Raw genomic sequence first — 17516 nt, 5'->3', positions numbered from 1 at the left:
ATATATATAAACATTGCTGTAGGAAATTGAAGAAAGCACTGTTGCTATATCTACAAAATGAAGTAGAGCTTCGTTCCTAAATTTCCGTACATAAAATTGGTCTTTATTATCTACCTATCAATCATTAAAAAGATATATTAGTATTTCAATGTCGATGTGTCAGTCACTAAAGCTTTTGAAAAAAATATTATTTTAAGTTAGCTTTTTCATTTTTAGTTGAATACATTATAAAAGAGCCAAAGAAATGGGATTCATTTTTCATACAAATGTATCTAAACAATCTATAGAAATATGCAAAACATGCTATATTTCCACTCTTAGAACCTGTGGACCATTATTTTCTAAGGAAAATCTTAGCTATTAAAGAAAGGAAGGAGGTGAGCGCTGTGAATTGTGTAAGACTTATGAATCACAGACCTATACCTCTGAAACAAATAATACATTATATGTTAAAAAAGAAGAAGATAGTAGGAAGGGAAAAATGAAGGGGGGGTAGTTAGAGGGGGAGATGAACCATGAGAGACTATGGACTCTGAGAAACAAACTGAGGGTTCTGGAAGGGAGGGGGGTGGGGGGATGGGTTAGCCTGGTGATGGGTATTAAAGAGGGCACGTTCTGCATGGAGCACTGGGTTTTATATGCAAACAATGAATCATGGAACACTACACCAAAAACTAATGATGTAATGTATGGTGATTAACATAACATAATAAAATAAAATTAAAAAAAAAAAGAAAGGAAGGAGAGAAAGGCATCAAATAATGCATAGTGTGTGATTTACCCATGACTGTTTCCCAGCAGTTGGAAACAGCTCCTAGGAGGCCTACAGCTGGTTGCAAAAGTACGCCACTTTGCAGGCCATGAATGAGTGTGAAGGTGAGAACAGCATCAGGATTCTTTAGGATGATCTTGCATGTGCAAGACAGTATCCTCATTTTGAGATCTTAAAAAAATACCTTCAAGGAATAACAGACAGTATCAACACATAAGTAAGTAGAAACAGAATAGAATAGATGTTTCTCTTCTAACAATTTCACAAACGTCTCAACTTTTTAAGGGGAGCTCTGTACTAAACTGTTAATAAAGACTGACTCTCCATTCATTTTATGTAGGTCTTAGAACTGCTTAGACTACAGAAATTGTTTAACACAGAGGTTCCTACCCTTTCTTGTTTTACGGTGCCAAGATATCTTAGTATCAAGCCAAAAGAAATACCTAACAGTTCTATTTATTAAGTAGTAGGTGTGGACAACTTAATAAGCACTTATGTTCTACCAACTGAGAAGCAATTTGAAAAAAATAATATACTTTAATAAAAAAAAAATCATTTTATTTTATTCTTTATAACCATAGTTACTTACTAACAGGATATGTGTGCCTGTTGGACACACCAAAACTTCTCAGATCATGGAATTTGAGCGTACCTCGCCGCTCTCTTCTACTGGTCCAAAATTATTTTCTTTGCCACAGTGATCACCAAAACTCAGCTTTTCAGAGATGCGATATCACGTAAAGGAAGACAGCTCAATCTATTACGCTGAAAATGGGAAGTGGCTCAGGCTAGTGGTTCATGCAGGGTCTGATAGGTATCACTGTATTCTCCTCAAGGACATTAAATATCCTCCCAAACCCTTGGGAACCTCCTGATGGGTGCCTCGGCACACGGTTTTGGAACCACGTGTTTAACCGGTGACTCTGAATCTCCTCATTGTGAAATTTTTCTTTCCCATTCCTGCTGGTTTTCAGATGTTCAGAGTTCAAAGAACTAGAAAATAAAATTTCTTAGAAGTCAGTTTCCACTTTCGACACCCTTCACCACACAGTCCTTTTAGACCTTTGATGGCTACTATAGACCACATATTCACTGACATCACCTCGATTTTATCTGAAACACTCCCCCTCTTGTAGCTATTTTTTTTTTTTTGCAGTTTGCTAAAATCCTATTCGTGCCTCTCTTAAAGATATCTTTAGTATTATATGCTTCTACCATTTGTGTCTTTCTATGTTTGATCTTGATTTATTTGAATTCACGTCTGTTACTTCCAATCATTTTTCTGTATTAATTATTGTCTGCATTAGGAAATTGTTATTTTAAACGTATGTTTAAGAAATTATATCTTGATATGAGAATCATTCTACCAATTTTAAGTTCTACTGAGCTTACTGCTTGTGATTTGACCAGGAATTAATTCAAATTGTAGCTCCAAGCACTCTTAAATTCCCTCACTTCCAATAAACAAAGTGGATACTTTAAGAAATAAAGAAAAAGGGGAAAAATGAGAATACCATGTGGCAATATATAATGATTATGTTATCATATCGGTGGTTTTTTATTTGTTTTTCTTGTTCTAACTTTCAAAAAGAATTCAATTTCAGTTGTTTTCCTTCCAGGGGAATGAGCAAAACTATTTATTGCACATTCCATATACAAAGGAATGTGGGAATGAAATTGGAATCTGTTCGTAAATAGCACATGAACCTTCTAATTTTAGAAGTCTAAATTCTCATATCACATTAAAATAGCTGATGCCTTTTCACTTGCTTTATCTCACATTGCGATTTGCTTAAAGTAAAAGCGTATAGATCCTCATATACATATTGTTCAATAGCATAAAAACAATATAATTTTTTAAACACTGGTCATTTCAATACTGTATATATCAATATTGCCTTTGATTCCAAATAAGCCAATTATTTCCATAACAATAATAACTACGAGAAGACAGAGAATTTCTGTAATAATACCTGTTTCTTTATGAACCCTAAACATCAAATATACCAGGCCTGTATCAGTTAACAACTTTTACTTCAAGAAGCGAGTCCAGCTACCTTTAGGAATCATAAATAGTTAAAATACAGCAACACCTAAATGATGGATACAAAATAGGTCATACCATAGCTCTCAATATTGAGTCAAGACAGGTTGTCCCTAACCTTAAAAGCTACTCACACTGCTTATAAATTTAATATGAATTGAATTTAAATGGTATAAACAAAGTTGAGTTCTATATTTGTGTTTTCATTAAAGAAAACCCATAAAATCTTAAGTATAAAATCTGTGTTTTTACTAAAGCATTGGCATCTATTTCTAAGACAGACCCCGGGTTCTTTTTGTTCTGTTCTCTTTGTTTTGGCTTGGGGCGGGTGTGAAATTTTCAGATATATTCCATGGTTACTAACCCTGACTGTTCATCCTCCTCATGGATGTCTGGCACATTCCACTTAGAATGCATGATACTGCATGTGCTTTTCTCCTTTGCTGTGGCTTCTGCTGTGTCATTTTTTTGCTTTCAGATAGCGGTGGGTGTGCTCGCAAACGTGCCACCATGTCTGTTACATTAACATCTGTGAAGAGGGTTCAAAGTTCTCCAAACCTATTGGCTGCAGGTATAATATCACCAACTCACAGAATGTCACAATCGAATGACTTAATCTGACCTTTCTGTCTTTCCAGAGTTATCTTGTTTGGATGATGAAAGTAGCTGTAAATACCTTTCGAATGCCCTACAAGTTCTTAGTTTTCTTGTCTCAAGAATAGCTCCTATCCCTTCTGGCTTTTTTCGTTCTAAAAATAAAAAGCCAAAGGAAACCGATATCTTATTTAAAAAAACAAAAAAAATTCAAAAAAACTAATTAAAAATAACAGTCACCTGCCAAAAATGTGCTGAGGAACTGCAAGTGTTAATTAACTATTTAAGTTTTTTTCTCATGAACTAAATTAATATAATATTTAGTTATGATAACTAACAGGGGCTTTAGTTGTTCTTTTTTAACCTAAAAACTGTTGAGGGGGTGGGTACACATGGGGGCAGGAAGAGGGATTTGCAGGAAAGTGAATTATTAATTCACTTCTTTGCCAAAGGTCACAAGCAGTGTGATAAAATAATAGTTTTGAAAAAGACCTTAAAGCTTCCTTTAATCCAATCAGCAAAGACCCTTCTAATGTAAAGTTTTTAAACATCTTGGTCCAGTTAAGATTAGCACATACCCACAGATTCGATATGTATGTATCTGTAGAAAGTAATTGGGAGTGTGCTATTTTGGCATCCACTGAGGTGCGTCTCTTTATGACCTACGCCTGTGGGTACAGTCTGCACCGAAAGGGGTTACTGCTGTGAAGGATCAAGGTGAACCCTGCAACCCCAGTGGCTGGAGGCCCTGAAATAGGCCCATACCCTCTCATGATTAGTTGGTTGGTTGGCTGGTTGGTTAGTTGGTTTGATTGTGGGTTGGTTAGTGGAGGGTTCCTTGTTTTTTATGTATAATATTTGTGGGTTTAGGAGAAGTTGGAGAGAGATGGAGAGTGTTTAAATAATTTTAATTCACACTGTGCCTAGCAGTGTCTTTTACACACATAAATTTAGTAGTTAATTAATACTGAAGATGTCCTTGGTTAAAGCCACTTTGATCCTAAACTAGCCAGCCATGTTGAGGAAAAAAAAAACACGATTTTAGGTGTAGAATTCCCACCCTTACCCACGACCACGTCCAGTTCACAAATGGATTTTGATGTACAAGTTTAAATGGATTTTGATGTACAAGTTCCATTATATGGTGCATTTTTAAAAAAACACAAACTGCACTGCAATGTATATAGCATAATATCATTTTGGTTAAGAAAAATCTCTACATACGTATTTGTACATGTTTGTTCGTGTGTGTACGCACATGGAAACATGTTAGAAAAACTCAAATGTGGATACCTGAGGGAAATGGTAATGAAGGGAAAAAGAAAATAAACAAACAAACAGATTAAATAAATAGAATTCTAAGGCCAGCAGGTAATTGGAATGCCGAACCACAAATATCATTGACATTTCAACCAAGTAAAATTCCGTCCCAAGCTATTCAGATGTGGACCATCTGAGTGGCCCGTCTAGGGAACGTGGCACGATTTCAACAATGCCAAATTGTTATGATTTACAAAAGTGACCACAAAAGAAATAACAGTAGATTGAAATAGAGATTGCCATTCTGGAGAGTCAAAACTAGAATACCAATTTCATATCACTCAGCTTAGTGGAAAAATTTTAATGCTTCAGAATCAAAATAACAAAAGATTTAATACTTTAGGAAAATGAAATAATCTTCAGTAGTAAAAGTATGTAATGGCTCTGGACCATTTAAACTTTTATATCACTTGGTCTAAGATTTCTAGAGAATGAAGTCCCCTGAACTTTGTTTTTTGTTACATGAAAAATGGATCTCTTTTGTATTAATTAGACACATAAGATATATTCCCTTTTCAAGGAAGTTTTAATTACATTTTGAAGAAAGAAATCAGCCTCTTTATGCCTCTTTCATTATACGGTAGCCTTCACAAGAACTTATTTGACACAGTGTCTTTTTGTGAATCAAAGGGGGATTAGTAAATATTTACTACATTCGATTATTAAAATAAAACAGCCTATAAGTAAAAGACCACCTCCACAAAGGATTCTCAGCTTCCCTCCGTCCTCCCTCAGGTCACAAAGTCAGTATGAACTGCTAGTCATCAATTATCAGTCCCTTAAATCAGTGTGTCTTTGTCCACCCTTTAGAGGTAAAGTCCAGTGAACAATTCATAGCACACCGTGATGTTTTCAACCCAAGCTAAAACCACAGCAATGACTATGTTGACCATTTCATTTTACCAAAGCACTTGGCAGTCTAAGATAACACTGGTATGCTCTGGTGACTGGGTCCGGCCAACACGACCCATGTGTTTTATACATACCCTTGGGAAATCTCATCTGTTTATACCTCAAGTTTCCTTTCTTAAAAAAAAAAAAGAATTCATTTGTCATTTTCCTACCTCTCTGAGAACTTAATCATTTCCCAGACTCAGAAGGATTTGTCATAATTAAATAAGAGTAAATTAAAAAAAGAAATAAAAAATCTTATCACAGTACTTAGAAATACAGTAGGCATGCAATTAGTTGACTTGAATTACTATGTTTAATTAATTCTTGGAAAGCATTTGAGCTCTCTAAAGAAAGGAGCTATAAGAATTAAAATCATCATAATTTTCAAGAAAAGTATAGTTTATAATGTCTAATATAGCATACCAGTTAAGAGGAATTTAAATAAAACCTCAGAGTAAAGATTATGATGTAACAGTTACCACAAACACAGCTACATAAAAACTGTGATGTTGGAATCATAAAATCGGAAAGGACCTTTGAGGGCATCCAGCCCAATCTCCAAACTGAGCCAGGAATGCCTTGCCAACTTCTGTGACAGGTGTCCACCACCTTTTGCCTGGAAGGGGGATGTTCATTGTACCAGTGAAGAGTGCTGATAGTTCTTAATTCTCACATACCCTATTTATATTCACATGCAAAATAGCCAGGGAATGATAAATTTGTCCCATTTACTCATTCTTAAATTTTCAGAGAAGCAATGACCATCAACTAAAGAATGCCAGGAATTAAAGGCTCTGATCCTTAGAATTTTCAGAAGTGAACAAGCTACTGGACAAAACCATTTTTGCCATGACTCTGCCAAATCATTTACATGCTAGACTTTTTTTTTTTTTTTAACCGATATTCTCTCTACTTGCCATGGTTCCAGGATGCTTTCTGTTACCTGCTCCAAATCACACTTGTCTTCCCTTCCTAAGCGTTCTTCGCAGAAATTAAATAAAAGCAGTCTATGGTTAATAGTAGTCATGTGGGATAGTATTTATCTTTCAGTGCCTCTGAAGGATTATAATAAAATAGCAAATCAGGACTGGATGTATTAAATATCTATAACTGGTTTTATGTTAAAGAAACAAACATTGTACACTTGAGTATCCTTAAGAGACCACCCACTTAACAGTAGATTTTAATCATTAACTTAAGACTCATTAAAATATGGGTTCATCCTGAAGTTTTAATCCATGGCCATTTTTCTCCCTTCTCCTTGCTCATAATTCTACACACTTGTGTCTACCATGTTAAGCAGGGCTCAGTAGAGTTCATCCTTATTATTTGAGTATAGTTTTAAAAAGCTTACCATCATTAATATCCCATATTTCCTGTAGCAGAGGTACAGTTTCATTTGGAAATCCTTGGGCCCAGTACAGGGGGAGAGAGAAGCCACTGGTGGAGCCCAAAGTGACTGTCCTCTGAGTCTCACACTTAATGTTTATTCCACTGTGGGTTTCATAATCTCCAGTGTGGTTACCAGTAAGAAGAATAAACTATCAGTTAAAGGGAGTTTATTTCAAGTGTCCTTCAAATCTGCTCAGTCAATATACCTTCCTCCTCTACACCATGTCTACGCCACCTCCATCCCCGGCATATACCCACACACCCTTCTTTATGAGCTCAGTTTTATCAAACTAAGAGTGAAATAAAATCCCTATTCTTAAGCAAATAATTATAATATAAATAATAATTAGTCATGCTGCTTCCCTTTTCACTGCCATTCCCTCAAGTCCCAAAACGTGTTCCTTGTCCACAAACAGTATGTGACATGCGGGTGGTCATGACATCTCTCTCCCTGAGTGCCCCAAAGCAGAATTCTAATGATTGCTCTGTATTGCTACCCTGTTTATTTTCTTTATAGAGTCCTCATTATTATTTAAGTGATAGTGAATTTCAATCACTTCTGCTTCCATTAAATCCTAGAAATAGAGTCTAGTAAGCATTCCACATAGAACTCTTGAAAGCTATTTTTACTTGCAGTACGTATTTTATTACTCTGATTTTGAATTCATTAGAGATAAATTCCACACTATATTAGCTATTATCATAAAGGATGAAGATTTGTTAGTGTTCTCTAACTCACCTGAGCTGGAGACATGGTAATGTACTCTGTGCTAATTCACATTTCTTTTTCTTCCTTTGATTTGGAAAGAATATCAAATATTTTATCTAAAAGTCAAACTCTCATTTCTCAACTCATTTTTATCACTCCAAATTCATGTGTTTAGATTTCAAAATATCCCATAAACATTAGAAAGAAAATGAAGAGTCCCTTTTACATGTAACATTCATGTTCTATTAGGCATTGAAATACAGCAGTTTAAGAATGGTCTCAGGGACCCCCTGGGGGGAGTCTAGGATTAGATAGAAGATCAGACTGGATGACCCCCAAGGTCCTTTCTAAAGTTCAGGCTTTATGATTCTATGTGAAGTTGACCATGTGGTATAAAAGAACCAAGCAATACAAACCAATTGCCTCAAGTGTGCATAAGTTACAGAAGATTCTTGAATGTATGATTTGAATAAAACCGACAGTAAATACGTCATTGAGCCATTTTCCAACTGCATTATAAAAGCAATTTCTTAATACTGAAACTCATTTTCCACAGCTTACTGCAAGACAGTGGAATATATTGTAACATCTCTTTCATATTTGAATACAAAATGACTTTAAAATGGCAATAAGGAGGAAACTCAAAGCCTAGAGTAGAGAATGATTTGAAAATATCACATAATATGGTAGAAACAAGTACACTTTCTTAAAGTATAAAAATTAAGTGCAAACTACAAAAAATCGATCACTATCTAACACAGGAGTTTAGTATGCTTAGTAACACCAGAGCACTAACAGCTAAGTATCCGATGTTGATTTAATGCTTGAAGAAACAGTCACTGCTTACAAACCAGATACCTTTTGATCCTTTAATTTGATATTTTAAGATTCATATATGCAGCCTGAGCAATAATAAGAGAGAATTACATGGTTGCAATATTATTGAAGGAAAAAAATCAGTGTTTGTTATACGTGTTAATTACATATTATGTTTAATGAATGAAAATCTCATTGAAATAAAAATAAATGCACAAACCTCCCATTTAGTAGATTTGACTAACTTAGAGTTTTAGAAATGAGATAATGTTTGCAAAAAAAAAAAAGTGGATGTGGCTTTTTTGCCAAATGATCTTTACTGGATTGTTCATTGCTTGTTTGCTAGTATTAATTTCAACATTTCTTTTTCTTTTAGGGCGTGATTCTCAGTCACCAGACTCAGGTACAGAAAAGCTATTCTGAATAATCATTACATTTGTTGTGAGTTTTTCTTAACATATCCGTAGTCACATTGTTGACCTCGTAGTAAACTTCAATTGCATATACAGTTATGTCTATTAAACTAAATTTAATTTCTAAAAAGAAATCTTCAATTTTAGAAATAAAAATAAATTTTACCAAAAAAATGTTAAAAGTGAATGTAGATATTTTTGTATCCAATTTGTTTTCCCTTAATAAAAGCTTGGAGATCTTACAATGATCGAAATCAAGAGACACTGAATGGAGATGCTACATATTCCTCTCTTGCAGCAAAAGGTTTTAGAAGCGTTCGCCCAAACTTACAAGAAAAAAAATCACCAACTCAGGTAATCCTGCACACTGTTGTCTACTGTGTTATGTTAAAGCATGGTTATCAGACTACCGCTTTCGAGCCTCTTCTCTAGTAACAGGTGCATATTTAGATACATGTTTTATCTTTAATATGTTTTGCTTTTGTATTTGTATTCCTTGCCAACCTTGTATTTACAACAGAGAAGACACATTTTAAGTTCAAAACAGGCTTTGTGGGTTTTTATTTTTAATTCAGTTCATAAAGGTAGATCACTTTCTAACATAATGATTACAATTATTTTTTAATTCTTAAAAAGCTGTTAGCTGATGCTTTGGATTTCGAAGTTATGAGGTCAGCAATATGTTATTTATTCAATAAACATGAGTTATGCATCTGCTTATTATATTAACTAAAAGAACTCTGTGTTAGAGATATTAGTCAAATTGTGCCCCAAACGTGAAAAGTGTTATCAAAACAATGTGACTAAATATACAGTACCCATACCTCAAAGTCTAACAATATGCATATACCTCAAGGTCTAAAAACATGCCAAGAGAACACATGTTCATTTTAACATAATTTTCAAGAATATAGATGGAGACAAACTTCATAATGTATTCTCTATAAAAACTCTTTTCTCCCGGAGAGCAACTATTAATAATAAATTAAAATGCATTCTAAATGGAATAAAAATGATCATTTCATCTAGCCAACAAAATGTGTAGAATAATAAGAAGGTATGACATTGCTTTACTTTCTTTAAGGGTAATGGTTTCTATAATGACTAACTTTGACTTTCTCTCTGTTTTTCCTTCAACACTATTTCTCTCTTCGGATGTTTTTGGCAATCCAGGCACCCTTTCCACCACCCAGAAAAGAGAGCTTTTGTAGCTCTTTGATAACCAATCCCACAAAGGGTGACATTTTAGACCAATTAGTAACTAACACACACACTCCTTCCTGTACAAAGTACTTTACTAACAAAAAACCTCTTGAGGGAACTATGTATTCTAATGATGACTCCAACCAGACAATTGTGTATTCAGAAGAATCTAACACAACTGTGTCATATACACAAAAAATCACTAACCCGCTACCACCAGCTGCCAGCACTGGTCCCCTACCAAATGCTGATATCAGCACCCCATTTCTACAAGAGGACTATAGTATGCAAGATTCTCAGACTCGAAGAATTTCTACATTGAAACTAATCCATAACCAGGATCTAGGAAGTCATGTCCACTCTAATACTCCACAGTTTTCCCAATCTGTGGAAGTGCCATCATTTCTCAAAAGGCCTTGCTCACCACCTCCTAACCCAGTGCCTGAGATACACACAGCATCTCTTTCCATTCAGATAAACCCCGTTTCAGGACATGATCCTGAAAGCCACAAACAGCTACCTGAGCTTTCTCCAGAGACTACAAAGATACCTCTTCAGCAAGAGAGACAAAAATCTGCAGTTGCTGCGGCCTCTCAGTCCTCAGACTGCCGGGTGGTACATTACACTTTCCAATCTCTTCTTATAGGTGTTCAGTAGAGACCCTAACTCTTTTGGTTTGGCCTTCTTATATAACCTAATGCTTTGTAGTTCCAAGCAGGAAGGGAAAGGAGAAAGAAACCATCTTCCTCATCTTCCTATTTAGAACCCTACTAAATTAATCGATAAATTTCTAGGTATGTTTTAATGTAAAAAATAGTAATATATATCAATGTGTGTATACATATATATACACACACATGGATCTTTTATCCAGAAATCATGTTCTAAAGTTTTTTCCTTCTAAGTATTTATTAGAAGTCATTGATGAATTGGTTATCACTTAAGACTCTGCAAACCACTTCAGCATTCAAAGTACTTTTAAGTTTTACAGTAATATTTTTATGCCAGACCTCTGAGTACCTAGATTTACTTTATTTACATGTACAAATTCTCTTAAAATAATTAACAGTTATGATTCACTTTGGCAGGAAACATGTATCTTAATTCAACCAGCATTTATTCCTTTGTAGCTCAATATTCATTTTCGCTGAACCTTGATCAATTTCTACCTCTTAAAATTTATTGCAGAAAGTATTTCATCAATCCTTAATACCCAGACAGTTAGGAAGTAATTTTTTATTTCCCTATATGTAAAATTCACTCATGGTGTAGTTCTGCTGAACTTTATTCATCATTTAGAAGAGAAATGTGTTCCTCTTCTTGGTTTTTGCAAAATGGCCTAGTTTTAAGAGCATAAGCTTTAAAGATAAACAGATTTCAGTTCAACTCCATCCCTTCCCCCACCTATAAAGCAGAAAGCTTAAGCTTAGATAATTAAAAAGATAAATGGGTGTTTTCATAGCTCTACTAAAATATCTCCTTCATCAGCTAATTGTGATATGCAAAATTAATTCACTAGAGAAATTTCTTCGAATTAAGGTAGTATCTTTTGAAAGCCCCTATGAAATATGACAACAATAATTATAATAGCAACTAACAAATACTAAGAGTTTATTATATTCAGGCACTGTTACAACTTATTTACATTTATTAATAACTTCCACAATTCCACGAGGTAGGGAGGAAAATCAAGACACTACAGACAGGGTTCTGCCAGTGTCAGAGAGCAAACTTAGTTGTGTCCCAGGACACCTGCTTCCAGGAAGCAGGGGTAGGAGAAGTCAGAGCAAACACCACCACATTAACAACTCAGGTTACTCATCTAGCATAGTTTGGTTCTTCTAAATGGTTTTATTATGCTTGAAAACTTAAGTTTGGTAACTTCCTTTTTAGAAGTTTTGTCACTATCCATGCTGACCAGAGACAGTTGATTTCATTACATAATCTCCAGAGAATCAGCATGATCCACAAATTAAGTTTTTTTTTCATTCAACAGTTATTTATTGGGCATCTACTATGAGTCAAGTCTGTTCTAGTCACAGAGCTGTATTCGAAACCATTGATAATTAAAATCTTGCCAGGGAGGGGCAAGTATTAATAAAAACTTACATAAGTAGATTACCTACAACAGAAGGAGATTATGAAAATAACTAAGCAATGTTAAGCAGGGATCTGGGGAGCAGAGTTCATGTTACTTAGGATAGTCAAAGAATCCTCATTGAGAAGACAAAATAGCTTTGAAGGGGGAAGCCCATTCCTGCAAGAGAGAGCATCTAGTGTCAAGGCTTTAGAGCTGAAGTATGCTGGGGCTCCTCGAGGACCAGCAAGGAAGCCAGTGGAAGAAGAGGAAGAAAATGAGGTGTGGAGTAAGCAGAGGTGAAGTCAGAGGCCACAGAGGCCAGATGACAGCAAGCCCTGCAAGCCATTGCAGGATTTCGACTCTTATTCTCAATAAAAATGGGAGTCATTGGGAGATTCTGAGCTGCCACATTGTTCTTTGATTCATCATCTAACTGAATCACTCTGGCAACTCAGTTGAGAACAAACTATAGTAGGGCAAGAAGGAGAGTAGGCAAGCCAGTCAGGTTGCTCTTGCAACCATTTAAGTGACAAATGATGGCGGCTCGAAGCAGAGTGGAAGCAATGAAGGTGGTGAGAAATCGGATTCTGGATGTATTTTGAAAATGGAGAAAAGAGAACTTCCTACAGACTGGCTATATGTGGGACATGAGAGAAAGAGAAGAGCTGAGATTGACTCCAAGTTGTTGAGTCTTTGCAACTGAGAAGGACGGAATTTGCCATCCTTTGTCTATAGAGACTGGATAACTGAGGGTAGAGCAGGTTTGAAGAAAGATCGGAGGTTCCATTTGGGACATGGTTAGTTTGAAGTGTCTATTAGATATCCACATAGAGAGGTCAAGTATGAAGTCCGATATAGGAGTCTGACATTCAGATGAAGGGTCTAGGATGGAGATATAAGCCATCAGGCTATAGATGGTTTTTGTAGGCAAGAGACAGAATGAGATCACCCAGGCGTGAGTACAAAGAAAACAGGAAGCCTGAGAACTGAGCCCAAGAGCATCGCCATAGTAAGAGGAGGAACCAGCAAAGGAGACTAAAAGGAGCGTACGCTAAGGAAGGAGGAAATCCAGGACCATGTGGTATCCTAAAAGCCCAGCTAGGAAAGTGTATGGAGCAGGGACGGTTAACTGCACAAATACTGCTGATAGGACAAGTGTACCATGAGCCCTGCTAACTTACCCTTGACTTAGTAGTGGGGACAGAGACTTTCTCAGATCGGGCTTAAGAGAGACTAGGAGAAGAGCAATTGCAAAGTCAGCCGTTCAAAGTGTGATTATTGTAAGCCCTTTCATCCACTTATTCCACATCCTTGAGTCTCAGTCCTTCATCTGTAAAATGGGAATACTAATGGCATTCATGTCATAGCACTGGAGTGAGGTTTGAGTAAGATACCGTATATAAGGAATTCAGCATAGTGCCTGCTACATAATAATCCCTCAATATGTAGTCATTGTTGTCTTTTCTTTAATAATATCCTTTTTTGGGGCACCTGGATGGCTCAGTTGGTTAAGCGTCCTACTCTTGGTTTCGGCTCAGGTCATGATCTCAGGTTCCTTATACTGAGCCCCGGATCAACTGAGCGCTCAGTGTGGATTCTCCTTGAGATTCTCTCTCCCTCTACCTCTGCCCCCGCCCCCACCCCTGCTCACGCTCTCTCTCTCTCTCAAATAAATAAATCTTTAAAAAAATAAATTAGTATCCCTTTTCCAAACTCTGTATCTGATTGGGAAAAGGAAATATATTGTTTTCAACAATACGTTTTTTATGAGTGGATTAAAGTTTATTTCATCTGACCTGCAGTTTGTTCCAAGATGACAGTGTGTTGTCTTTTATAGCACTTTTTCAAAAGGTGGCCTAATATTGTTGTAGTTTTGACTTTTTTTTTTTTTTTGGTAGTAAGAATATTTAACATGAGATCTACCCTTTTAACAAATTTTAAAATGTACAATATGGTATCGTTAACTACAGCCACAATGTTGTAGGGCCGATCTCCAGGACTAATTCATCTGGCATAACTGAAATTTTATACCTGTTCAACAGCAACCCATCTTCCCACCCCACCCCTGCCCCTGGGAACCAGCATTCTACTCTCTGAGTTTGACTATTTTAGATACCTCATGTAATTCGGATCATGCAATAATTGTCCTTCTGTGACTGGCTATTTCACCAAGCATAATGTCCTCAAGGATCATCCATGTGACAAGATTTCTTTAAGACTGAATAACATTCCACTGTTATTTAGAAACCACATTTAGAGCTGAAGTATGCTGGGGCATTTTAACCACATTTTCTTTATCCATTCACATTTTCTTTATCCATTCACCTACCAATCCAAGTTGTTTCCACATCTTGCCTATTCTGATATATGTCATTTTTAAGTCTGATTTTCCATGTAATGGCCTTTCATAATGGTGACCTTTTCATTTTAAACACTTACATTCCACATTCTTGGCAAGACCTCTCATTAAACACTGAGAGCTGTAATCAGCCCGATATAGGCTCTATTATAAACAAAAACTCTCTGCACTGAGAACTGAAAAGGAAACTTCAGCGTCCTACCAGTTTCATTTACTTTTTGTTGTTGTTGTTTTTATTAAAGTCTGACCATGGGTTTAAGAAGAAAACAGCAACCTACTTTTAGGCATTTTGATTCTCTCTGTATTTGATAACATACTGCTTTATAAACTTTATATGTTTCAGTTTTCTTCTTACAAAGTTATGAATAGCGAGAACACAAAATGAGGTGTGTTCCCCTTCTGTTGCTGTGGGAACAGATATCCTGTTGCTAAAAACGTCACATTGTTCTTCAATGTCAGATAAGTGAAGGTTGAAGCCAGAAGCTTTGAAAAGACAGCAAAAGCGACACCCTGAACATTTTCCCTGGCATTTGTGAACGCTGTGCCCTTTGCCTCAGGAAGATAAACTCGACCCTTCTATTATGAAATAACATAATCAATCATTTGCCAAAGCCTTACTTTCACAGCTGCTGCAGCACATATGTCGGGGACTCAGAGGAGAATTTGTCTCATTGTCATGTAGAAGAAGAAGAAGAAGAAAAGTCATCTCTTTTGCTCCATGGGATCGAGATGGATAAGTTACAGAAAGCAGAATCATGAACAAATGTCAACAGTGTGGAATGATAGGAAAGGTGTAGAATATAGAGTGAGCTTTCTAGACCAATCCCATCAATACCAGCCCAGATCATTCAGGTATGCCATCAGGTCGGCCAACCGATGTCCCACAACTTCTTCTTCGTTGGTCTGTTATGCTATTAGTTGATCAGGTCTCGGGCAATTGCTTCATCTGACTAATGTATGTCATGTGAATATTTGAGGGATTGAACAGTAGAGCATATTTTGGAGGCTGATGTGAATTTAGAAATCACCAAGGATCTCCTCCACAACACCTCCAAACCAGTGAATGTGCGTGACTTCTTGAATACACTTAGGCATGGAGAGCTCAGTTACTTTAAGAGGCAGCTGTGCAAAGCTCAAGCCATTGTAGGGTCTAATTATGAGAAAGTATTTATAATATTGAGTCATAATCTGCCCTAACTTCTGCATATTCTTCCCCCAGAGCAAAAGAGGTGAAGTTCTCTCCCTTTTCTATATGACAGTTTCATATTTTTGTTCTCTCTACCCTGCTCTTTGCTTTGTGCAAAGCATTCCTGTGCCTTCCAAGCATTTCAGTTTTTTTTTAAAAATGACTCATTTATTGAGAGCTATGACAACACACCAGACACTGGACTAAGTACTTACATTTCCACACCTAATTTTTATGAGCTTTAGGAGATGGGTTTTATTAATGTCCACATTTTACACATGAGGAAGCTGAGGCCCAGGGAGATGACAGGACCTGCCCCAGTCTGTCTGACTCCAGACCCACAGGTCAACCAGTAGCTTCCATTGCCTCTGTTTTCTGATATAACTTGACTCTTGAACCCCATCTTCTGGCACCGTTCTTAAAATATGACACCTTCCCATGATTCAAAATCACATTCTCCATCTGAGTACCACAGAGGACTTGCAATTATAGATATATTTTGTTTGCTTGCTACTGAGTTCATTTTATTTTTAATTTGGTGGCTTTAAGGAGGAACATGCCTTCTCCATGCCACCATGGCCCCACCATTCCTTCTTATCTAATGCCTGGCTCGATCTGCACATTCTGGGTACATTCCTAGCCCAGGGTAGGAATTTGAGTTGGCTAGGCCTACACACCACCAACACACCTTTCCACTGTTGACACTCATCCTTCCTGCATCTCCTTGCTCCTTAATTCCTCAAGGAACCCAACCTAGAGTTAGTGATCTCTTTCATCAACAGCTTCCCCTTAGCATTCTGGGTTGAATTCATTTGGACCAAGATGTTCAATGCTATTCTGAATAACCGAATGCTCTCTCTTAGAATATTAAGTGTCTTGGGGTTTAAGTGCTGTTCCTTTCTTTTGTAGAAACCAGGCAGCAACAAACTGATGTTTCAAGCTCCTCCCTCCCTAACAGATTAACAATTGGAGAAAGTAAAAAAGAACGTATACCAACAAAAGTTGGTGAGCCTTGGCCTATAGTCAAACACCTTAACCTTACATGTCTTGAAAGATGAAGACACAAAACAACTAAGATGATTTTCTGCAGTCATCTGTCTGCCACCAAATTCCGTAGGAGAAAAAAAACTACTCTTGTTTTAAGTTAATTTTCCCTACTCTAAATAATCCAGATTAGTAACATATTTCCTCTCCCCTTTTCAGGCTCTTGCTCTTACTCATCACATTTTCCTCAGAGAAACACATATAATGTAGTTTTCTCTCCTGCTATATCTGAGAGAGAATTTCATTAACGAGGAGATTTTGTGTAGGTAGCCTATAGAGTTGATTTTTTTAGTTTCGTCTACAGCAGTTTAAGTGTGGTATGACTCACCAAGTGTTATTTCATCTGTTACACACACATATATTAAGACTCAAAATTGTGAACATATCAGGAGATAGTGAGAGAAGTTCAAAAAGTGAAAGAGTTCTGCACTCTTTTGGAAGAACCAATGAATGGGTAAAAACCATTCCGACACACGATGCTATAAACCAAATTGATCATATTACCCATGACAATGGTGGTTTTAGAGGATAGGCTTTAGTGTTTGACATGTAACAACTCCAAAAGGATGCATACAGAGAAGCCAATCCACTGAGGGTTACAGTCATTAGATTTTCCTTTTAATTTTGAAGGGAAAAAACGTCTTTGAGCATATAACTCAAATCCTTTGGCATGATTTATATTGCTTAACA

General features: G+C 36.5%; 1 protein-coding gene across 10 annotated transcripts in view; it reads left to right on the top strand.

Annotated features, from left to right (window-relative positions):
* Positions 1 to 2941: 2941 nt before the first annotated feature.
* SORBS2 (sorbin and SH3 domain containing 2) overlaps positions 2942 to 17516 on the top strand; it is a 90548-nt gene continuing 75973 nt past the window's right edge. For 7 of the 10 annotated variants that reach the window (XM_021694256.1, XM_044912817.1, XM_021694251.1 and 4 more), the window contains exons 1-3: positions 2942 to 3387; positions 8918 to 8944; positions 9184 to 9308. In XM_021694256.1, coding sequence (XP_021549931.1) covers positions 3201 to 3387; positions 8918 to 8944; positions 9184 to 9308 — 339 coding nt within the window. In that variant the 5' untranslated portion in view covers positions 2942 to 3200. Of the gene's footprint in view, positions 3388 to 8917; positions 8945 to 9183; positions 9309 to 9901; positions 10773 to 17516 lie in introns of those variants that run through there. The other 3 variants (XM_044912818.1, XM_044912815.1, XM_021694254.1) reach the window with 2 other exon arrangements.

Source organism: Neomonachus schauinslandi, chromosome 2 (assembly GCF_002201575.2).
Source record: "Neomonachus schauinslandi chromosome 2, ASM220157v2, whole genome shotgun sequence".
Lineage (NCBI taxonomy): Eukaryota > Metazoa > Chordata > Mammalia > Carnivora > Phocidae > Neomonachus > Neomonachus schauinslandi.
The sequence above is the reverse complement of the archived record's forward strand: the minus strand, read 5'-3'. Positions and strand labels throughout refer to the sequence as shown.